General features: G+C 41.3%; 2 protein-coding genes across 5 annotated transcripts; both read right to left on the reverse strand.

Annotated features, from left to right (window-relative positions):
* Positions 1 to 3297: 3297 nt before the first annotated feature.
* Positions 3298 to 5312, reverse strand: LOC146561187 (glutathione S-transferase A2-like). Of its 2 annotated transcripts, XM_085297045.1 has the most exons (7): positions 5169 to 5312; positions 4958 to 5084; positions 4751 to 4802; positions 4382 to 4514; positions 4134 to 4269; positions 3917 to 4042; positions 3298 to 3607 (listed from the first exon to the last, which is right to left on the reverse strand). In XM_085297045.1, the coding sequence occupies exons 2-7, from the start codon at positions 5042 to 5044 to the stop codon at positions 3479 to 3481; spliced, it is 663 nt and encodes a 220-aa protein (XP_085153171.1). In that variant the 5' UTR covers positions 5045 to 5084; positions 5169 to 5312; the 3' UTR covers positions 3298 to 3478. The 2 variants fall into 2 exon arrangements, with proteins under 2 accessions (XP_085153171.1, XP_085153170.1); XM_085297044.1 differs by having other exon boundaries at positions 4958 to 5212.
* A 1462-nt stretch (positions 5313 to 6774) lies between these two features.
* Positions 6775 to 17124, reverse strand: LOC146561188 (serine/threonine-protein kinase ICK-like). 3 transcript variants are annotated; one of them, XM_085297048.1, is made up of 14 exons: positions 16924 to 17123; positions 14379 to 14647; positions 14162 to 14216; positions 10432 to 10553; positions 10253 to 10332; positions 10003 to 10135; positions 9733 to 9904; positions 9186 to 9353; positions 8721 to 9104; positions 8363 to 8577; positions 8135 to 8277; positions 7848 to 7964; positions 7655 to 7762; positions 6775 to 7540 (listed from the first exon to the last, which is right to left on the reverse strand). In XM_085297048.1, the coding sequence occupies exons 2-14, from the start codon at positions 14477 to 14479 to the stop codon at positions 7389 to 7391; spliced, it is 1950 nt and encodes a 649-aa protein (XP_085153174.1). In that variant the 5' UTR covers positions 14480 to 14647; positions 16924 to 17123; the 3' UTR covers positions 6775 to 7388. The 3 variants fall into 3 exon arrangements, with proteins under 3 accessions (XP_085153174.1, XP_085153173.1, XP_085153175.1); XM_085297047.1 differs by having other exon boundaries at positions 8721 to 9353; positions 16924 to 17124; XM_085297049.1 differs by lacking the exon at positions 16924 to 17123 and adding an exon at positions 11077 to 11110 and having other exon boundaries at positions 8721 to 9353; positions 14379 to 14461.
* Positions 17125 to 17892: the final 768 nt, after the last annotated feature.

Consider the following 17892-nt stretch of genomic DNA (forward strand, 5'->3'; position numbering starts at 1 on the left):
GATGAATATCCAACTGTGACAAACATTGTTCTGCATACAGGGTCAAACGATGTGTCCAAACAACAGTCGGAGGTTCTGAAACGGGACTTTACTGGATTATTAAATACTGTAAACTCTCTGAATGCAGCTGTATTCATCAGTGGACCTGTACCGCCTGTCAGAGGAGGAGACGAGAGATTCAGCAGGTTGTTTGCACTGAATAAATCAGCATGTGCTGACCACTCAGTGCATTTTATCAACAATTTTAATATTTCTTGGGAACGCAGGCATCTGTTTAAAGCAAATGGATTAAATTTTAACAAGTCAGGGGTGAAACTGTTCACCTCCAACTTGTTTTATTCCATACGTCATCCATCTGTGCTTGGTGCCAAGGCTGAGATAAACGAGGAGTTATCTCATAAAGAGGAACAAACAGTACTCCAAGAACAGACAAAGCCCAGCAGAAACCTTGAGGAGGAGCTCCATCTGCCCCCACCTGGGATGAGCAAGAAGAGGGGTCCCTATTTGCCTCCAACTCTCTCAACAACACCAACGACCAGGACCAGGACCAGGGACCACGACCTTCCCCAGTCCCCCAAACCCCTGACAAGCCAACACCCTCCTCCCCCTCCCTTTCTCCCTCCTCGCCACACCTGAAATTCACCGAGGAGATGATGGAGCTGGTCAATGTTGGGCTCAGATCTACCCCCCGGCCCAATCCCTTTTTGTCCCCCATAAACCCCCCACCAAAGCAGTTAAAGGTTCGCCATCGAGCCCCGTCCTCAACAGAGCAATCGAAGTTACATTGCCCAGCCTCGTCCCCCTTAGCTCCTCCTTACCACCTTCATGCTCTGTCTCCGCAGTCTGATGTGTGATGTGTGGAGGGTCCGGGCTGCGAGGATTATGGCAGTGGTGACTTTTCCCAGGAGAAGCTGGGACCCTGTTTACTAGAAGGTTTTAAAATTTCTGTACTTTTAGGTGACAGGAGACATGTGGCCTGGTCAAAACACAGAGAGCTGCACTCTAAAAGATCTTTAAACATAGTAAACATACCTTGTGTGCCACAGACTGCTCCCAAACAGGAGGGGACAAGTAATACCTCTAAAACACTTAAGTTGGCTTTATTAAACGTTAGATCTTTAGCTGGGAAAACGTTTTTAATTAATGATTTAATCACTGAGCACAGCCTTGATTTTATGTTTTTAACTGAAACTTGGTTGGACCAAAGTAACAGTGGAGCTGTTCTCATCGAGACGACCCCTCCTAACTACAGTTTTATCAGTGAGGTCAGGGCGAGCAGGAGAGGAGGAGGGGTTGCTGTCTTATTTAATGAATCATTTCAATGTAAGCAGCTATCTCCTGGAAGTTTTCAGTCTTTTGAATATGTGGCTTTACAGCTGAAGGCCCCATCCAAAGTTGTGTTTCTTAATGTTTACAGGCCTCCCAAATACTGCACAGACTTTTTTAATGACCTCAGTGAACTGCTGTCTGTGATCTGTGTTGATTTGGACTGTGTAATTATTGCTGGGGATTTTAACATTCATGTGGACAACCCTCAGGACAAAGGGACTAAAGACCTGAGTAACACTCCGGGCAACTTTGGGCTGACTCAGCATGTAACAGAGGCCACACATAATAGAGGACACACTCTTGACCTGCTGATCTCCAAGGGCCTGAACATTTCGAAGGTTACTGTGTCTGATGTGGGTCTGTCTGATCATTACTGTGTTTTCTTTGAAAGTAAAAGTTCAGCCCACACAAATATATCAACAGCGGTGATCACAAAACGGTGTATAACTGAATACAGTTGTGAGATATTTACCAGGTCTTCCCATTAACACCTGACCTGTCCAGAGGTTCAGTCAATGAGCTCGTCAATAGCTTCAATGCTAAAATGTTAAATGTAATGGACACTTTTGCTCCTGTCAATGGAAAATTGTACTTAGTAGTCAGTATAATCTTTCAGTGATATAAGTTTGCATATGGTAGAATACTGCATGTAATCACTTGTGTGTAGAAGTATATAGTTTGTGGCATATTGAAAGATTGTCTCATCCTAGGAGGTCTGTAACATTCTAGGGTGTTCACCCCCACATCCTAGGAGCATGGGAGAGGTCGTACCTTGTCTTATTGTTTTACGGTAGGATTAACGTAGTTATGTCAGTTTTCGTCTAAGTGCCTTTTGTTTAGATGAACTGCTGGACTTCTTCACTGTGTTATCTAGGGTGAACCATCTAGGGTGAGGGGGAGACTACCCTCTTTATGACCAAGGCTGTTCCTTTTGTGCTGTTATATGACCCTTTGATCAGCAGGACCCCCCCCCCCCACACACACACTGAAGTATAAATAAAGACCGGGGCAGTTTCTCAGCGCGAGTCTCTCAGTCTGGAGGCTGCCCTTGCTAGCAAGAAGTTCTGTGTGTTTCTCTTCTCTGAGTCTTTACTGAAGAAGTGTTTTAGAATATATTCCTTAACAGCTCCCATTAAGGTGAAGGTTATCTCTGGAAGGAAAAAGTCTTCCTGGAGAAACTCCACACTGGTGAAAAATGAAAAAAGAGAGTGTAGGAAAGCTGAGCGCAGATGGCGAAAAACAAACCTCCAGGTTCAATTACTTCTTAAAACAGAATAACTGCTATGATGCCTTCCAGTCAGGTTTTAGACAGAACCACAGCACTGAAACCGCTCTGACCAAAGTGTTTAATGACATATGTCTGAACACAGACAGTGGAAAAATGTCAGTCTTAGTTTTGCTGGATCTCAGTGCAGCATTTGATACAGTTGACCACAACATATTACTCAAACGAGTAATGTGGGCAGCATTGTTTGACTTTGTTGTGCATGTTCTTCAACCCTCCTGCTTTAAACCAGCTGCTTGCTCAGTGATGAGAAAATTACACTTCCCTTTTTCTTGCGTTCATGGCGCAGATGTCACTGAAGCAGTACTCGCCACCTATAGCTAGCACTACAGAAGGGTTACAGACTAGTGAACGCCACACTCACTTCCACTAACATCTCTTGGGGCCTCATATTTAAAAGTACAGTGAGAAGCAGTAAGATTTAAGAATCAACTTGAAATGTCTGCAACATTTGACATGAAACAAAAGAACAGGAAATATTGGTTTCTGGCCATAAAGTGCCAGTCAGTCAATTGTCCACTTAATTTTCAGCTCCTGAAAAAGGGAACGGTCTACTGCTCAGTGAGGTGGTTTAGTCAGATTACTAAGAAATGTTTTCCCATTCTTTATTTCTTTGACACAAATTTATTATAATTATTATCTTTTTTTAAAAAAAATCAGAACAAAAACACAGTAGCTTCAAATATTTTTGGAAGATCAACATTTATTTATTTCACATTGTTAGGAAAGATCACACATCAAGATTCATATGCTTTCCATAGTGTTAGTGCAGCATTTGTTTCCACGTAGGCCTGCAGATATAACTGATCCCAGTCATGCAGCCTAATGAGGAATGTAGCAGGAATGTAATGGGTTTTACTGAGGTTATATTTTGATCTGGAAGATTTCTATGACAGCCTTTGCATAGTTTTCACCCGGGGGTGGCTTCCTCTTACTGCCTGGCTGCAGAAACCTGTTGATGGCAGGGATTTGAATCATCCTGCCCTGGAAAGACTGTGAGGAAACACAGAAAGCTGACTGAGCATTTCACGGTACTTGGTTTAATAATAACTGCCATTCCATGTATAAAATAAAGAAAAAACAAAATCTAAAAAGAGAACCTCTTACCTGATTTTTTTTTTTAAACCAAAACTTTATTTATTAAAGATTGAAAAATTGGACCTTTATACCCTGAAATAGCATGCATGTCCCAGAAAAAACCCTGTAAAGGGCCTGTAACTTTAAAGGTAAATACAAACTTTCATGGTGTCATTAAAAAAAACCAAGTGTTATGATAGAAGAAGGTGTTTCTGTCAACGTTACCTTAACAGCAGAGAAGTCTTTGAGAATCCCAACGCATTTCTCCTCTAGCATCAGGGTGCATTCAACCAGCAGCACATCTGCGAGGCTTAGTTTGCCTCCCACCAGGTACACGGGTCCGGTCAGAGCCTAAGACGTTTGTCCAAAAACACATAGCACATACTTTAGTTGTCAGAAACCATTATAATCATCAACAACTCATTTTATTCTGTTTTTCTACCTTTTCAAACACAGGAAAGTAGCGTTCCTTTGCTTTTTTCTCAATCTCTTCCAGTTTGGCTGTGGGGTCTGGATTGAAGGGCAGCACCATAATCATTTCCATGAGGTCCATCAGTCCCTCGGAGTACATGTTGATCCTAAAAAACAAAAACAACAACAGCAAAAAAAAAAAAAAAAAAAAGTCTTCAATTACAAGACGGACTATCTTTATTATGTCTGATAAATAAATAAACAAATAAAAGACCATACATGACACGGTCTTTGAGGTCCTTTCCATGCATGTTGTACTTCTCGGCGAGGTAATTTAAGATGGCTTTTGTCTGAACGAGCTTCATGCCATCGATTTCCACCAATGGCACCTGTTGAAACATGAGCTTTCCATCTGCAGGGTAAACACAGAAGCTAGTAAAGCAGGGTGGCACTCCCAGGCATAATAATTCATCTTAGGCTACATCTTTGTAGGTCATGACACTCCTGAAACCTTTTGCCCACAAAAACTGCTGATTCACTTTAGTTAAAAGATGAACATGATTTTAGCTTAAATCCCCCCTTTAATTCATGTCCGTTTCATTCAGTTTTTCATATTTTAGTTACGGGTTTTGTTTTTATTAAACTCACCATTTACGAGTTTTAAATACTCTTCGCGGGTGTCCAAAAACTTCTCATCAAACTGTGAATATAAACATTTAGATCAGTTTCTGGGACAGTAATAATATGTAAAGCCTGAACTTTGAGTGCATTTTCATTATTCAGCTGTAACGTTTACCATGAAATGACAAATGTTACAGCTGATCAAGTCTGCAGGTCTTCAAAAAAAGCACTTACCTCGACTTCTGCGACTGTTAAAAGCCAGCGAATAGACTCCATCTTCCCTCTCCCATTGAAATAGTGCAGCACAACTCTTTCACCCATGATTGTTGGTTATTTTTTCCTAAACTGATAACCCGTGAACCTACAAGCAACAATGCAATCACAGTGAAATATGAGCTGCTGAATGAAGATGGAAGTGATACTACTGGATGGGAAGCTGCGATACCTGCGATCCTTCCGGCACTCGTGGAGAAGTGACTGAAGCGAAGGGAGAAGTGCAAATAAAAGTTCAGCTGTTATATAACACTTATTGAAGTCCAAGGTTTGGGCGGCTGGAGGATGAAGGCGGGGAAACATGTGATTGGTCAGTCTGTGATTGGTCAGTGCCCACCAACACAGGCTGTGAATGTGCTTTGGTAGCAAAAAAAAGAAAAAATTCCCAAGATGTTAAGATTAGTTCCTCCCTGTTAGCGGTCCATAAAATATTGCGTGAACTCTTAGTCAGCTTTTTTTCTTTCCAGTTTCTTTAAGTAGTCATCAGGAATAGTTCTCCAGGCTTCTTCTTCCTCATTCAAAGCTCTTCTTTGGATGTTGGCTGCCTTTTCTTTGGATCTCTGTCAAGATGAGCCCATCACTGCTGTTGAGGTCTGGGCTTTGGGGAGTCCAATGCATGACTCATAGTGCTCCAATGTGTGTTTTTCTTTGGTGTCAGTCTCCACATTAATGCTGGTTGTAGCAGTGCATGCTGATGATGAGTTCCAGTCCAGCTCTTCTGTAATTTGGCACACTTCAGCTTTTTCTTCCCGTTTTCTTTCCTGAGAAAGGCTTCTTGCCACCCTTCCACTGAGACCATTTCTGATGAAGCTTCATTGATTAAAAATTGGCTTTTTACAGAGTTGTCTGTTATATGTAGACAGAAATCTGGCTTATCCCTCAGCTATGTCCCTTTTTTGATGCTTTAATGATTCATAGGTCAGTGTTAAAGTGGCTTGAGAAAAAGAACATTCTTGTTAAAAATAAAATAAATAATAATAATCAGCCAAATCCCAAAGAAAAATTTGGAAATGCCTCCAGAAAGCCTGGAGAACTATTTCTCAAGACCACAATAAAATAATAATAACATCTGGCTCCTTGTAAGAAAATTATAAAGAAATGAAGGATGTTGCAAGACGTTTGCACAACACCGTACTACTTGCTATTAAGCCGTTTGCCAAAATATATTCAAGTTACAGCTGAATAATGAAAATGGGCTCAAAGTGCAGAATGTCTACTTTAACATGAGGCTATTCACATATAGACTGGAGCAAAGGTTTAGGACATGCAGTTCTTCAATATCCCGCCTTCTTCCTTTTAAAGCAAGAAAACAGAATTTGACAGGTACAGCTGTGAGCTGTCATACGTTGAATAGGCTGACGATCTGAAACAAAAAGGAGTCAGAGGAGCTCTCTGTGCAAGCGAAACAGGTCATCCTTAGGCTGGAAAAATAAAGCAAATCCATCTAAGAAGGTAGGAGTATAAACTAGTTACACCAACTGATGGAATATTTTAGTTAAACCCCTTGAAAGCTTCAAGCAGAATCCAATTTTGAGTTAAAATGATGAAAACTGTGTCACTTTCCAAATATTTCCCAACCTATCTGCTTTAGTATTAATAGCTGGATTAATCCCTGACAGAGTAATCCAGCAGCCAAGCTGTGCTCATCCTGCAGCAGCTGTGGGCCTGACATGGAAACTGGGCTGACAGGTAATAGTTCCATTTAAAAGAAATAACAATAAAACGTTTCAATCGACTACAATTGCTTCATAAAAGAATAAACTGTGCGAATACCAGTACCCAGTCAAAAAGTTTAATTGTACTTGATAACCTGCATTTCAATAATTACACTCAGTTTGGCCGAGAGGGGTTAAATGTGTTACTGAACAGAAACGGATCTATACAATGTCACAACCCCTTGAATTGCATTAAAATTCAGTGACATAAAAAAGGAGATAACACATAAATGACAGCTACCTGATTGGAAATGCAATCACTGTAAAACAAAAGAATAATCATGTAAAAAGAAAAACATTACTACTGTACAGAGGCAAAGTAACTTGTCAGCCAAAAAATGTCACAGTGAATAGTTACAGTATGCATATAAAGTGTACATGTGGTAAACAACAGATATGATACAAAACTGCGAATGCAACCTCCGCAGGGCATACGTTCAGCTCCAGAAATACAAAATAAAACACTGATGAGCAAATCTGGGCTCACATTTCGGCAGGTTGCATTCTACCTGTTTACTTAAATATTTTACATATCACAACATCCATGGTGCGCACGACAAAACTGAATTTATTGCTGTGTAAGATTTATGTACACATTTTGATTATAAAACGACTATGCCTACTCTTTGGAGAGAAACAGTTCTTAGGGCACAGATCGGAGCTCAGGGGCGAGGCCACTAGCGGTGTCCGTATTTGGCAGACCAGTCCGTTCGCCCATGAATAGTCTGCAGCGGCGGGCGAGGCAGCAGACCCGGGGTGCTTTTGTTGGTCGATGGCATGTTGGCAGACGTGTTCATCTGGCTCCGGCCAGACCGCCATGTTGCATAATCTGAAACGGCAACAAAGAAACACGAAAAGCGGGTTTTGAAGGCAGTGTTTTTTTCCCTTTATAAATTCCTTTTTTAAGAACTGGGTATCAAAGAAAGCTCAGATCTGTACTCACTTGATGCTGTTGTCTCCACTGAAGGACCCTGATGCCCTCTGTGACCGGCAGAGCCGCTGTCTTTTTTGTAAAAAGATGGCATGTATCCACCTGGGACTGTATTTGTGCCTGATAGTTAAAAGCAAAAGCCCATTACTTTGAACCTCTTTAACAACAACAACAACAAAGAGTCTAAAGGTTACAGTGAAGTTACCGTGAGCGCCTCTACTCGGCAGAGTCCCTCCAAATGGAATACTACTGCTGCCCCAAAGATGGCTTCCAGTGAAGTCTTTACTGGCATTTATGGCCACGTTCTTCTTTGTACTAATGCCTGAAATGAACAGAAAGGCAATCATAAATATTAGACTCTTAAATGGGCAACATTTAAGAATAACAGAGCTAGGTAAACCTATTAACTGAGACCCAACATTATAGATTTTTTTTTTTTAAATAAAGCCCATCCCTTACTTCTGCTATGTATAAAAATACACTGTTTATTACCAGGTAAATATCTCGACTGCCTCAAGTAATGTTGCTTAGCAGAGGCAGTTCTTGATGGCTCTTGATAGGATGCAGTCTTGTTCAGGTTTAAAGGTGCATCTTCATTTCCAGTGGGTCGGCTAAAATCCAGAATATTTCCATATCTGTGAGACAAAAAAGTGGAGGGATCTGAATAACCAGCATGCACATAACTAATGTGCAAATGTCACAAACAGATCAGAGCCTCACCTGCTCGGCGTGCCCTCTCCCTGCCTCGACTTCTGTGTGGAGAAGTTACTTTTCCCAAGAATACTTATAGACGTCAGATCAGTTTCTTCGTAGTCGTCCCAGTCGTCACCCTTGAGGTGCCCTGTGCCGTGGCCCCACCGCCGCCGCCCTCCTCCTCCTTTAGGTTTCAACTGATAGCTCAGCAGGTTTGCATTTTCTGGCTCCTGCCTCGTTTGCTACACCAAGATTGGCCAAGAATATAAAGACAATGCAACAACTTGTCTCTTTAGCCTTTCACTGATTCATTTTTTCTGTGCTCTACATTTGCGCTACTCAGATGTGGATTACACAGATTTTTCAAAGCATTTAGGAGCCTCACCTTGCACTGGAGAGTCTTGTCAACGATGTAAGGAAGATGGCTCTGCGGCGTTCCCTCAGTCTGCTCCTGCTTCAGGATGTGCTTTGGCTGCTGCTGCTCTCGCACCAGCTCTGTGTGCCGCTGGTACGCTGCAGCCTGGGCGGCTGCCGATGCAGGGGAGTGCTGGACCTGCTGAAGAGGCCTGGAGGGCGAGCAGTGTTGGTTGGGAGGAGGAGGCTGGGAGGGGGGCACAGGCTTAAGCAGCAGAGGCTGCTGCTGCAACATCTGTTGAGACTGTAAAGGAGTCTGCATTGGCACACGGCTCGGCTGAGGCCTGCCCTGCTCCAAGATCTGCTGAGGCGTCCCCAAAGCTTGGCCAACATGGAAGTACGAATACCTGAGAGCCTGTGAAAAAAAAAAGTATTTGTTCTCTTCGCTAAGCTGCACAGAGTAATGGAAATACCAGGACATCAAATCAGACACTACCTGGGCAGACGCTGGTCTCTTCTTGGGATCCCACTGCAGCAGGTCGGTCATCAGATGGATGGCTTCAGGACTTGCATTTGGGATCAGTGTCTTCAGATTACTGGGAACACACTGAGGCCAACGGAAATTCATAGCACTGGCCAGCTGATATCCCTCGGGCCAATCATTCTAGAAGGAGGAGTCAGTCCACGGTTCACGTTTTGAGACTTGAAAAACTCAGAAAGCTTCACATTCTCGCTGCGTTGCCAACAGTAGACATGATCGCGCCCACTCAAGCCTGTCCTTATGATTCCACCATATGCACCGTAGCATGTTTCTAAAGGATCACAAGCAGTTCTCAACACTAATAAGCACTTAGTTTGACAGAAGTCGACTCAAACTGCACACAGCAAATAAGGAGGACTCAAAGAGTCTTTTTAAAAGACCCTTTTTTAAAGATGGCTCCTCACACTATAGAGTTTCAGTGAGGTGGACACCAACTCTTATTAAGTAACACCTTGTTTCTCCCAAACTCAAAATGTTTTTGGCTCTGTGTGTGAATAACTACCTTCTTTGGTGTACCCAAGACTTGGCAAATCTTGAATATGGTGTCTACTTCACTGGATCCTGGGAAAAGAGGCCTGAGGGTATACAGCTCTGCCATAATGCAGCCAACTGCCCACTGGTCTATAGGTGAACTGTAGGATGTGGATCTGAGGAGCACCTCTGGAGCTCGGTACCTGGTACAAAAAGAAGAGTAAGAGGACTTAGGCATCCTTCAAGTACATGAGAACTACGTTTGCTCGAAAACAAACAAACAAAAAAAAAATCAAATCACCATCTAGTTGAAACATAATCCGTGTAAGGCGGTCGAGATCTGATCTCTCGGGCAAGCCCAAAGTCAGCTATTTTCACCAGCTCTGGGCCCATGCACAGAAGATTCTCTGGCTTCATATCCCTGTGGAAAAAACCTAACCAGAGACGCGTGCATGAGCATCTCGCCAGATTGAAATGGCAGGGATGCAACATTTAATGAACACCCTGGAGTAAAAACAACAAAAAAACAAACCAAACCAAACCAGACGTACCATGTTTATGAATGAAGGCGAGCCCCTGAAGTATCTGAAACATGATATTTCTTACAGTAGATTCAGGAAATAACCGGGTCCTGCACAAAGAAACCATTCAAAGCTGGATGAGTACAGAAACAGCAAACCTTACTCAAATACACTTTCAAATATGGAAATACCTAAATCACTGCACACACCTGTCTTTCATGAGCTGGTACAAATTCTCCTTCATGTACTCAAATATAAAGTAGAGGTGATCATTTTCCCGAATTACCTCCTTAAGCTTGATCACGTTAGCATGGTTCAGCTTCTTTAAGGACTGCAAGAATAGACACAAGCATTAACACAATGTGGACTCCATAAAGCCGAAGCAGAGGGAGAAATAAATGAATCTAAACATGCTGGACAACACACAGAGGTCACTGCAGCACATTCAGAAGCACACCCTACAACTACCAAAAACCCTTGTAGGTATAGGTAGAGTGTAGTTTGGAGGGTGAAATGCTGCAAAGGTGGGATTTATGCTTACAATTTAAAAAAAAAAAAAGGTGTGGGGGGGGAAGAGATATGGAATAAATAGAAAGCAGAATGGAGAAATATACACTTTCCCATGCACTGGGATGGTATAGGTTTAACCATGCTATATTTTAGTAAGGGGGAGGAAAGCCATAATGGGTCTCAGATTTCATGATAGCATGCTGTAATTATAAATCTACTCAGCAGGACTCAAAGGAGCAGCATGTTCTACTCGTGTCTGCTGTATCAAGGTTAAGCTCTAGAAAGGGGTGTGTGTAGGCCGGGGTGGGGAACAGAGCTCAAAACCAACAGCACACAAGAATCACCTTCTGCTCTTAGAGCTGGTGTGTGACTGTTGCACTGTGAGGAAATTTAGACAGTAAAATACTGAAACGGTGTGAAAAACAAACAGAAAGGCATTCATTGATTTCCCAAATGGCCTAGCATGTAAATCATCACTACATTACCCATAAAGCAATAGCATATATACACAATAGCATTAAGAGCATTATGAGCTTTCTAAACAAAATAATGAAAAATAATCAACCCAAACTGAAACATTGGCCTTATGTGATAATGCTTTTCCTTATTTTGTGTCATATATGTGCTGGATGTTGTTATTCATACCATAATTTGATAATAATGAGATTTGAAAGTAATCCTAATATGTTTGATTTTAGATTTTTTTTTTTACTCTTGGCTGTACATGACGTCAGAGTGAGTGTATTTCCTAATATGGTTCTCTCAGACACACAGCAACCCAAACAACTGCTGTTCAAAGGTTTTTCATGTGGAGCAGCCAATCAGAAGGAGAGTGTCCATAAAAGGGAAGGACAGTAGATGCATTATCGTGGGAGACTGCATTAAAGCCCAGTATGTGGTAAATATGGTTAATTTTTAACTGTAAATCCTGAAGAGCTAGTCACGTGTAATAACATCATACTTTATGGTCACGTTTCCTGTTGCAATCAGTGTTTATTGATGTACCTGCCTGTAGTGCAGAATGTCTTTCTTGACATCATGAATTCAAAAATATTGTCACTGGGAATTTAATGAGTGTTATACACCCAACTGATACTTTATTAGGTACATCTCATCAACTGCTCATTAACACAAATAACCACCCCGCCCCTCGATTCTCAGTAGGATATGGCAGCAATTAATTCAATGCATTCAGACATTTGTTGAGACGATCTGCTAATGTTCAAACTGAGCATCAAAGCCACAGTAAGACAAATAACCACTTGTTACAACCGAGGAACGCACAAGAGAATCTGTGAACGCACAAACAGATGCGCTACAGCAGCAAAAGACCACACTGGGTGCCACTCCTGTCAGGTAAGAGCAGGAAACTAAGGCTACATCCTTGGACAATAGCAGCTTGGAAAAATGTTGCCTTGTCTGATGAGTCTTGAATTCTGCTGCAACATTCAGATGGTAAGATTTGAATTTGGTGTAAACAACATGAAAGCATGGATCCACCCTGCTTTGTACCAAAGGTTCAGGCTGGTGCTGTTGGTGTAATGGTGTGGGCGAATCTATACCACAAAGAACTTGAAGTAGTTCTGGGGTTTCAACCTGGTACTGGGAAGGTGTAACTAATGAAGCCAGTAAGTGTATGTAAGTAATATTCAGACAGTGAAGTAACTTCAAGTGTCCAATTCAGAAATATACAATGAGGTGAAAGTTTTAAGTTTTGTTCAGGATAAAGACAAATCTTGCTAGCTATGAAATGACCAATTGATGTTTTCTCTGAGTTGTGTCATATATGTGCTGTTGCCATGAGGGATGTTGTTATTCATACCATAACTTGATAATAATGAGATTTAAAAGTGATCCTTACATGTTTGATTTTAGATTTTTTTTTTTTTTTACTCTTGGCTGTACATGACGTCAGAGTGACTGCATTTCCTAATATGGTTCTCTCAGACACACAGCAACCCAAACACAACTGCTATTCAAAGGTTTTTCATGTGGAGCAGCCAATCAGAAGGAGAGTAGATGCATTATCGTGGGAGACTGCACTAAAGCCCAGTATGTGGTAAATATGGTTAATTTTTAACTGTAAATCCTGAAGAGCTAGTCACGTGTAATAACATCATACTTTATGGTCACGTTTCCTGTTGCAATCAGTGTTTATTGATGTACCTGCCTGTAGTGCAGAATGTCTGTCTCAACATCATGAATTCAAAAATATTATCATGTTGAATTTCATGAGTGATATACACCCAACTGATACTTTATTAGGTAATCTTATCAACTGCTTATTAACACAAATACCCCTTTGATTCTCAGTAGGATATGGTAGCAATTTATTTAATGCGTTCAGACATGTAGACACAGTTGAGACAATCTGAGCATCAAAGTTACAGTAAGACAAATAACAGCAACTGAGGAACGCAGAAGAGAGTCTCTGAATGCACAAACAGATGCGCTACAGCAGCAGAAGACCACACTGGGTGCCACTCCTCAGGTAAGAGCATGAAACTGACGCAACAGTTCTCATTGGCTCACCAACCTTGAACAACGGCAGCTTGGAAAAATGTTGCCTTGTCTGATAAGTCTTGAATTTTGCTGCAACATTCAGATGGTAAGGTTTGAATTTGGTGTAAACACCATGAAAGCATGGATCCATCCTGCTTTGTACCATAGGTTCAGGCTGGTGTTGTTGGTGTAATGGCGTGGGCGAATCTATACCATGAGTAGTTCTGAGGTTTCAACCTGGTACTGGGAAGGTGTAACTAGTGAAGCCAGTGAGTGCATGTAAGTAATATTTAGACAGTGAAGTAACTTACAGTGAGGTGACAGTTTTAAGTTTTGTTAAGGATAAAGGCAAATGTTTCTTGCTGTGAAAGGGACAACATATATTTTCTCTGAGTATGTTAAATTCTTCAGGACTATTTTGGATGGCACAAGCATGACAGGGGTCAAATGACGTGTTCTAATGCACATCGAGCCAGAACCAGCTGGCCACTTTGGTTTGGCTGACTATTCCTGTGTAGTACAGCATAAATCAGTTTCTGCTGAGAGTCTTCAGTGTGCAAAGCTACCTCTTTCCCTCATCTGCCAAGGAGGACTAGTAGAATAAAAACAAAAATCTTCAGGACAAGCACATTTACATGTTTAAAATCATAAAAATGACATCTTGTGTCACATATAAATATAATTCTGAAAACAAGGTACTATGTTAAAGCACAACAATGCTGATCAATTCAAGCCTGGATACAACTGAAGAGGCTGCAAGATATCCTTTAAGGATTAAGTGTTTAAAGTAAATGTGGTAGGTTGATTAAATCATTTTTCCCCACCAAGAATGAAGAATTGTGTTAACAGATTCAATGTTAAATTTGGGTTGATTTATTTTCCATCACTCACTTTAAAATGTTAAACTTTTAGAAAATGTAAGCTCACCTTCACTTCACGGAGGTTCATGCATTCTTCCCAGGAGTAGAACTTCCTTTTCATTCTGAAATAACATAACAGAAAAAAATTAAAAAAACAAAACAGCCTGTGTCTTGGCTTACAGTTAGCTTTTTAAGTCGAGACCAAATGAAATCATACTATAGCTAAACCCAAGAAGGAAAAACATCTATCAGATTACAGAGAAACACAATTTTGTGATACTCACTTCTTAATGGCAACTAGTTCCCCCGACTCCAGACTGCGGCCGAGGATGACTGAGCCGTAGGTGCCATCCCCGAGCTGTCTGATGGTAGTGTATCTATTCATTATGCTTGTCCTTCCGTAGCATTGTCAGGGGACAGATAATAACGGGGTGGAAAACAGAGATGTGTTCGCCTCCTACTGCTGAATGCAACCAGATTTTCCTGTGACAACAGCAGAAGACTACAGGCAGAGGTGGAGGACTCATTGTGTCATGGACTTCTGTCCTTTGAGCTGAGAAAGAAAAAAAAAAATAAAGAGACCAAGCATGAGTTCACTCAGCAAAGGATCCACAAACTAACCACTGAGTGGGACATTATTTCTTTAAGCCTTTAAATCTTATCAGTCAGAAAGATTTAATATTGTCTCCCATCACTAAGTATATGTTTCCACAATATATCCAGGTACAGATATACTAACCAAAAAGTCACACAGATAGTTAAGAGCCTTGATTGGTTAGTTCTGCAGTAGAGTCTGAACTCTGGAACAATGCTAAAAGGTCGTGCGATCTGATGAATGCTCCAGAGTGATGGATGTGATGCATCGAGGTAAGAAGAGAGGCAGGTGAAGTGATGCGCCCACCATGCATAGTTCATACCGTCGAGTTTTTCAGGTGACCAAAAACTGAGGCCAGCTAACTACTTGAATATATGGATTAAAAAACAAAAAACATGAATTATTATTTTTTCCCTTTCCTGATAGTGCACCATTTTCGGAGATGATAATACTAGGATTTTGAGTAGTTCAGGGGGGAAATTCTGGGATGTGCTGGAGAAGACATTATACAACTGTCCGCCTCTCCCATCATAAACGCAACATCATGGTGAAAAAGTAATGCAACTCTGCATGGAAATAATTACGACACAGCGGAAGTTTGTAGAAACATAAACACACCAGCTCACTCATATCATATCTTTTATTGAATGCATGCAATTTATAGTCACCCTTCCATCCCTTATTTAATAGAATACAGGATTTGGAATAAAATAAAATAAAAAAATCATAACCCTCGAGGTCAATGTGTTATTACACAGAAAATTTAAGTCCACCTCCATCAAGATGTGACTGAAAGACTTGCATGCTTTGCGTAGTGAGTTTCAGTTTCTTACTTCTACACAAAGGCTTTTAGTGCCAAAGTACAGCATAACAAGGTTTAAAAATAGCTTTCTTCCAGCAGCCATCACTCATAGTTTTGCTATCCTAGATGATGCTGTGCAGATTCTCAATATCAGCATCAGAGAACATTAGAGGGACAGCTCAAGTTGAGATGGAGACAAAGTTAGAGTGGCAAGGCTGAGATGGTTTACACATGGGCAGAGGAGGGAGAGTGGATATATTACATAAAGGATGCTGAATATGTAGCTGCCAGGAAGGTGGAAAAGAGGAAGACCATGGAAGGAGTAATGAATGTAGTGAAGCATGACGTGAAGAGGGTTAGTGCTGGGGTGGTAGAGATAGGATAAGGCGGAGGCAGATGATCTGTCATGGTGACCGCGCTAAAGGGTGCAGCTGAAAGAAAAATTTGGGCAAAATATTCTTTGGACTGAAGTAAAACTAACAAAAAAAATTCATAAAAATAACGTCATACCAACAGTCAAACATAATGGTCACAGTGTGATGGTCTGGGGCTGCTTTGCTGCTTCAGGACCTGGAAGACTTGCTGTAATTGATGAGACCATGAATTTCTGATATCTATCAGAAAATCCTGAAGGAGACTGTCCGTCTGTTTTGGAGTGGCCCAGTCATGGTCTGGTGTGAAATCAGATTAAGATCATGCATTTCAAGCATCTCAAATAGGCTGTTCATGCCGGAAAACTCTCCAATGTGGCCAAACTAATGGAAGAGGGGCCAAAATTCCTAGACAGTGATGTGACAGACTCATTGCCACTTATCACAAACACTTGATTCCAGTTCTTGCAGCCAAGGGTGGCACAACCAGTTATTAGGTTCAGGGGGGCAATCACTTTTTCCACACAGTCATGTGGGTTTGGATAGCTGTGCTGTTTTACCCTAAATAAATGAACTCATATTTAAAAACTGCATTTTGCATTTACTCAGGTTATGTTTGTCTAACATCAAGCTTTATTCATGACCTAAAACGTTTAAAATGATAATAAATAGAATACAAATTAAGAAGGAGGCAATATCTTTTTCTTTCTTTGTAACAGCACAGTATCAGGAAACTGATTATATTGGCCAATTTATCACCAATCATTTCAAAAGAGGGGTTCACATTATGTTAACCTACTGGCAAGAGCTAGCAAACCAGCTACTGTTTACTGCTTTGTTCACTGACGTTGTTCAGACTGACTGGATTTAATACTACAACAACCCCCTGTGAGTTTGTGGTTACATTTTAGCCAGCCCTCTATCAGCTAGCGTGGTAGAAATAAACATTGACCGCATTGTGATGCTGCTGGTGGCCCAGCTGCTGACAAGCCATCAGAGAAACAGTGGACAGAATGGGCTTCTTACTCAAAATAAAACGACGAGCAGCACACAGCACTTACCCTCCTCGCGTCAAACCGCCAACAGTTCATAGCCAGTCATTCGTAGTCGATGGTAAACAAATGGCTTACTCCATTAGCCCGCTAACTGTTACCGTTACACTCCGAATAGCCGCAACCAGTGTGCCCAACACACACCGTAAATAAATCTCCAGCTAGGCCCCTTCCTCCCTTCCTTCCCTCCTTCCTTCCTCACAGAGATTACCAAGATCTCGCGTTGCTGTGAAAAGACCCTGCGGTTTAATTTCAACAAATCACAGCAGTCCTCCTCTCATCCCGTCGTAAAGATGCTGGAGCGTAAACACCAGCTTTTATGTATCTATATCGCTTTTAAGGAGTGCGGACTATTTAAAGAAGGGCTTTTACTGTGTTTAGTCCACGCATTGCTAGAGAAGATAAACATGAAGCAGTGCAGTCATTTAAAGTTATCGACATTTTATGACATAATCGTGAAGGGCGAATGGCGAGGTGTAAAGACCAGCCAGTAACATAAAAAATACGCAAAGAGTGGAAAAGATGTTTAGGTGCAGAGCAAAAGCGAAAGTGAGCAACATTTAGTGCTCTTGTTTCGCACTCTTCTTTGATTAAAGAAAAAAAAAGAGCCCTTATTATGAATGTGAGGTCATCATCGTTTTCCCTACTCCCTAAATTGTTAGTCCGCATTCTTTTTTACATGTATAAAGTGCCTTTCAGAGACTGCTGTTGCCATTTGGTGCTATATTATAATGAATTGCAAAAATAAATAAGTAAATTAAAAAAAAAAAAAAAAAAGAATGACATATGTTGACTGTGGAGGCCAATTGAGTACAGGGAACTCACTGACATGTTCAAGGAGTCAGTTTGAGATTATCTGAACTTTGTGACATAGTGTGTTATCCAGCTGGAAGAAGCCATCAGAAGATGGGTACACTGTGACCAAAACTGAGGTAGGCTCTGGCATTTAAATGATTGGTTGGTACTAAGTTGCCCAAA

Source organism: Mchenga conophoros, linkage group LG13 (genome assembly GCF_057382185.1).
Source record: "Mchenga conophoros isolate Kocher_MC1m ecotype Shallow Benthic linkage group LG13, M_conophoros_male_GT1.1, whole genome shotgun sequence".
NCBI lineage: Eukaryota > Metazoa > Chordata > Actinopteri > Cichliformes > Cichlidae > Mchenga > Mchenga conophoros.

Excerpts from the sequence above, each read along its gene's own strand:
- LOC146561187 (XM_085297045.1), bottom strand. The coding sequence starts at position 5,044 with ATGGGTGAAAGAGTTGTGCTGCACTATTTCAATGGGAGAGGGAAGATG. Across the intron at positions 4,803-4,957 it reads TAACAGTCGCAGAAGTCGAG|TTTGATGAGAAGTTTTTGGA; the intron begins GTAAGTGCTTTT and ends TTATATTCACAG. Across the intron at positions 4,270-4,381 it reads GACCTCAAAGACCGTGTCAT|GATCAACATGTACTCCGAGG; the intron begins GTATGGTCTTTT and ends TTTGTTTTTTAG.
- LOC146561188 (XM_085297047.1), bottom strand. The coding sequence starts at position 14,479 with ATGAATAGATACACTACCATCAGACAGCTCGGGGATGGCACCTACGGC. Across the intron at positions 10,136-10,252 it reads CGCCTTCATTCATAAACATG|GTTTTTTCCACAGGGATATG; the intron begins GTACGTCTGGTT and ends GTCTCTGGTTAG. Across the intron at positions 9,354-9,732 it reads TCTTGGGTACACCAAAGAAG|AATGATTGGCCCGAGGGATA; the intron begins GTAGTTATTCAC and ends TCCTCCTTCTAG.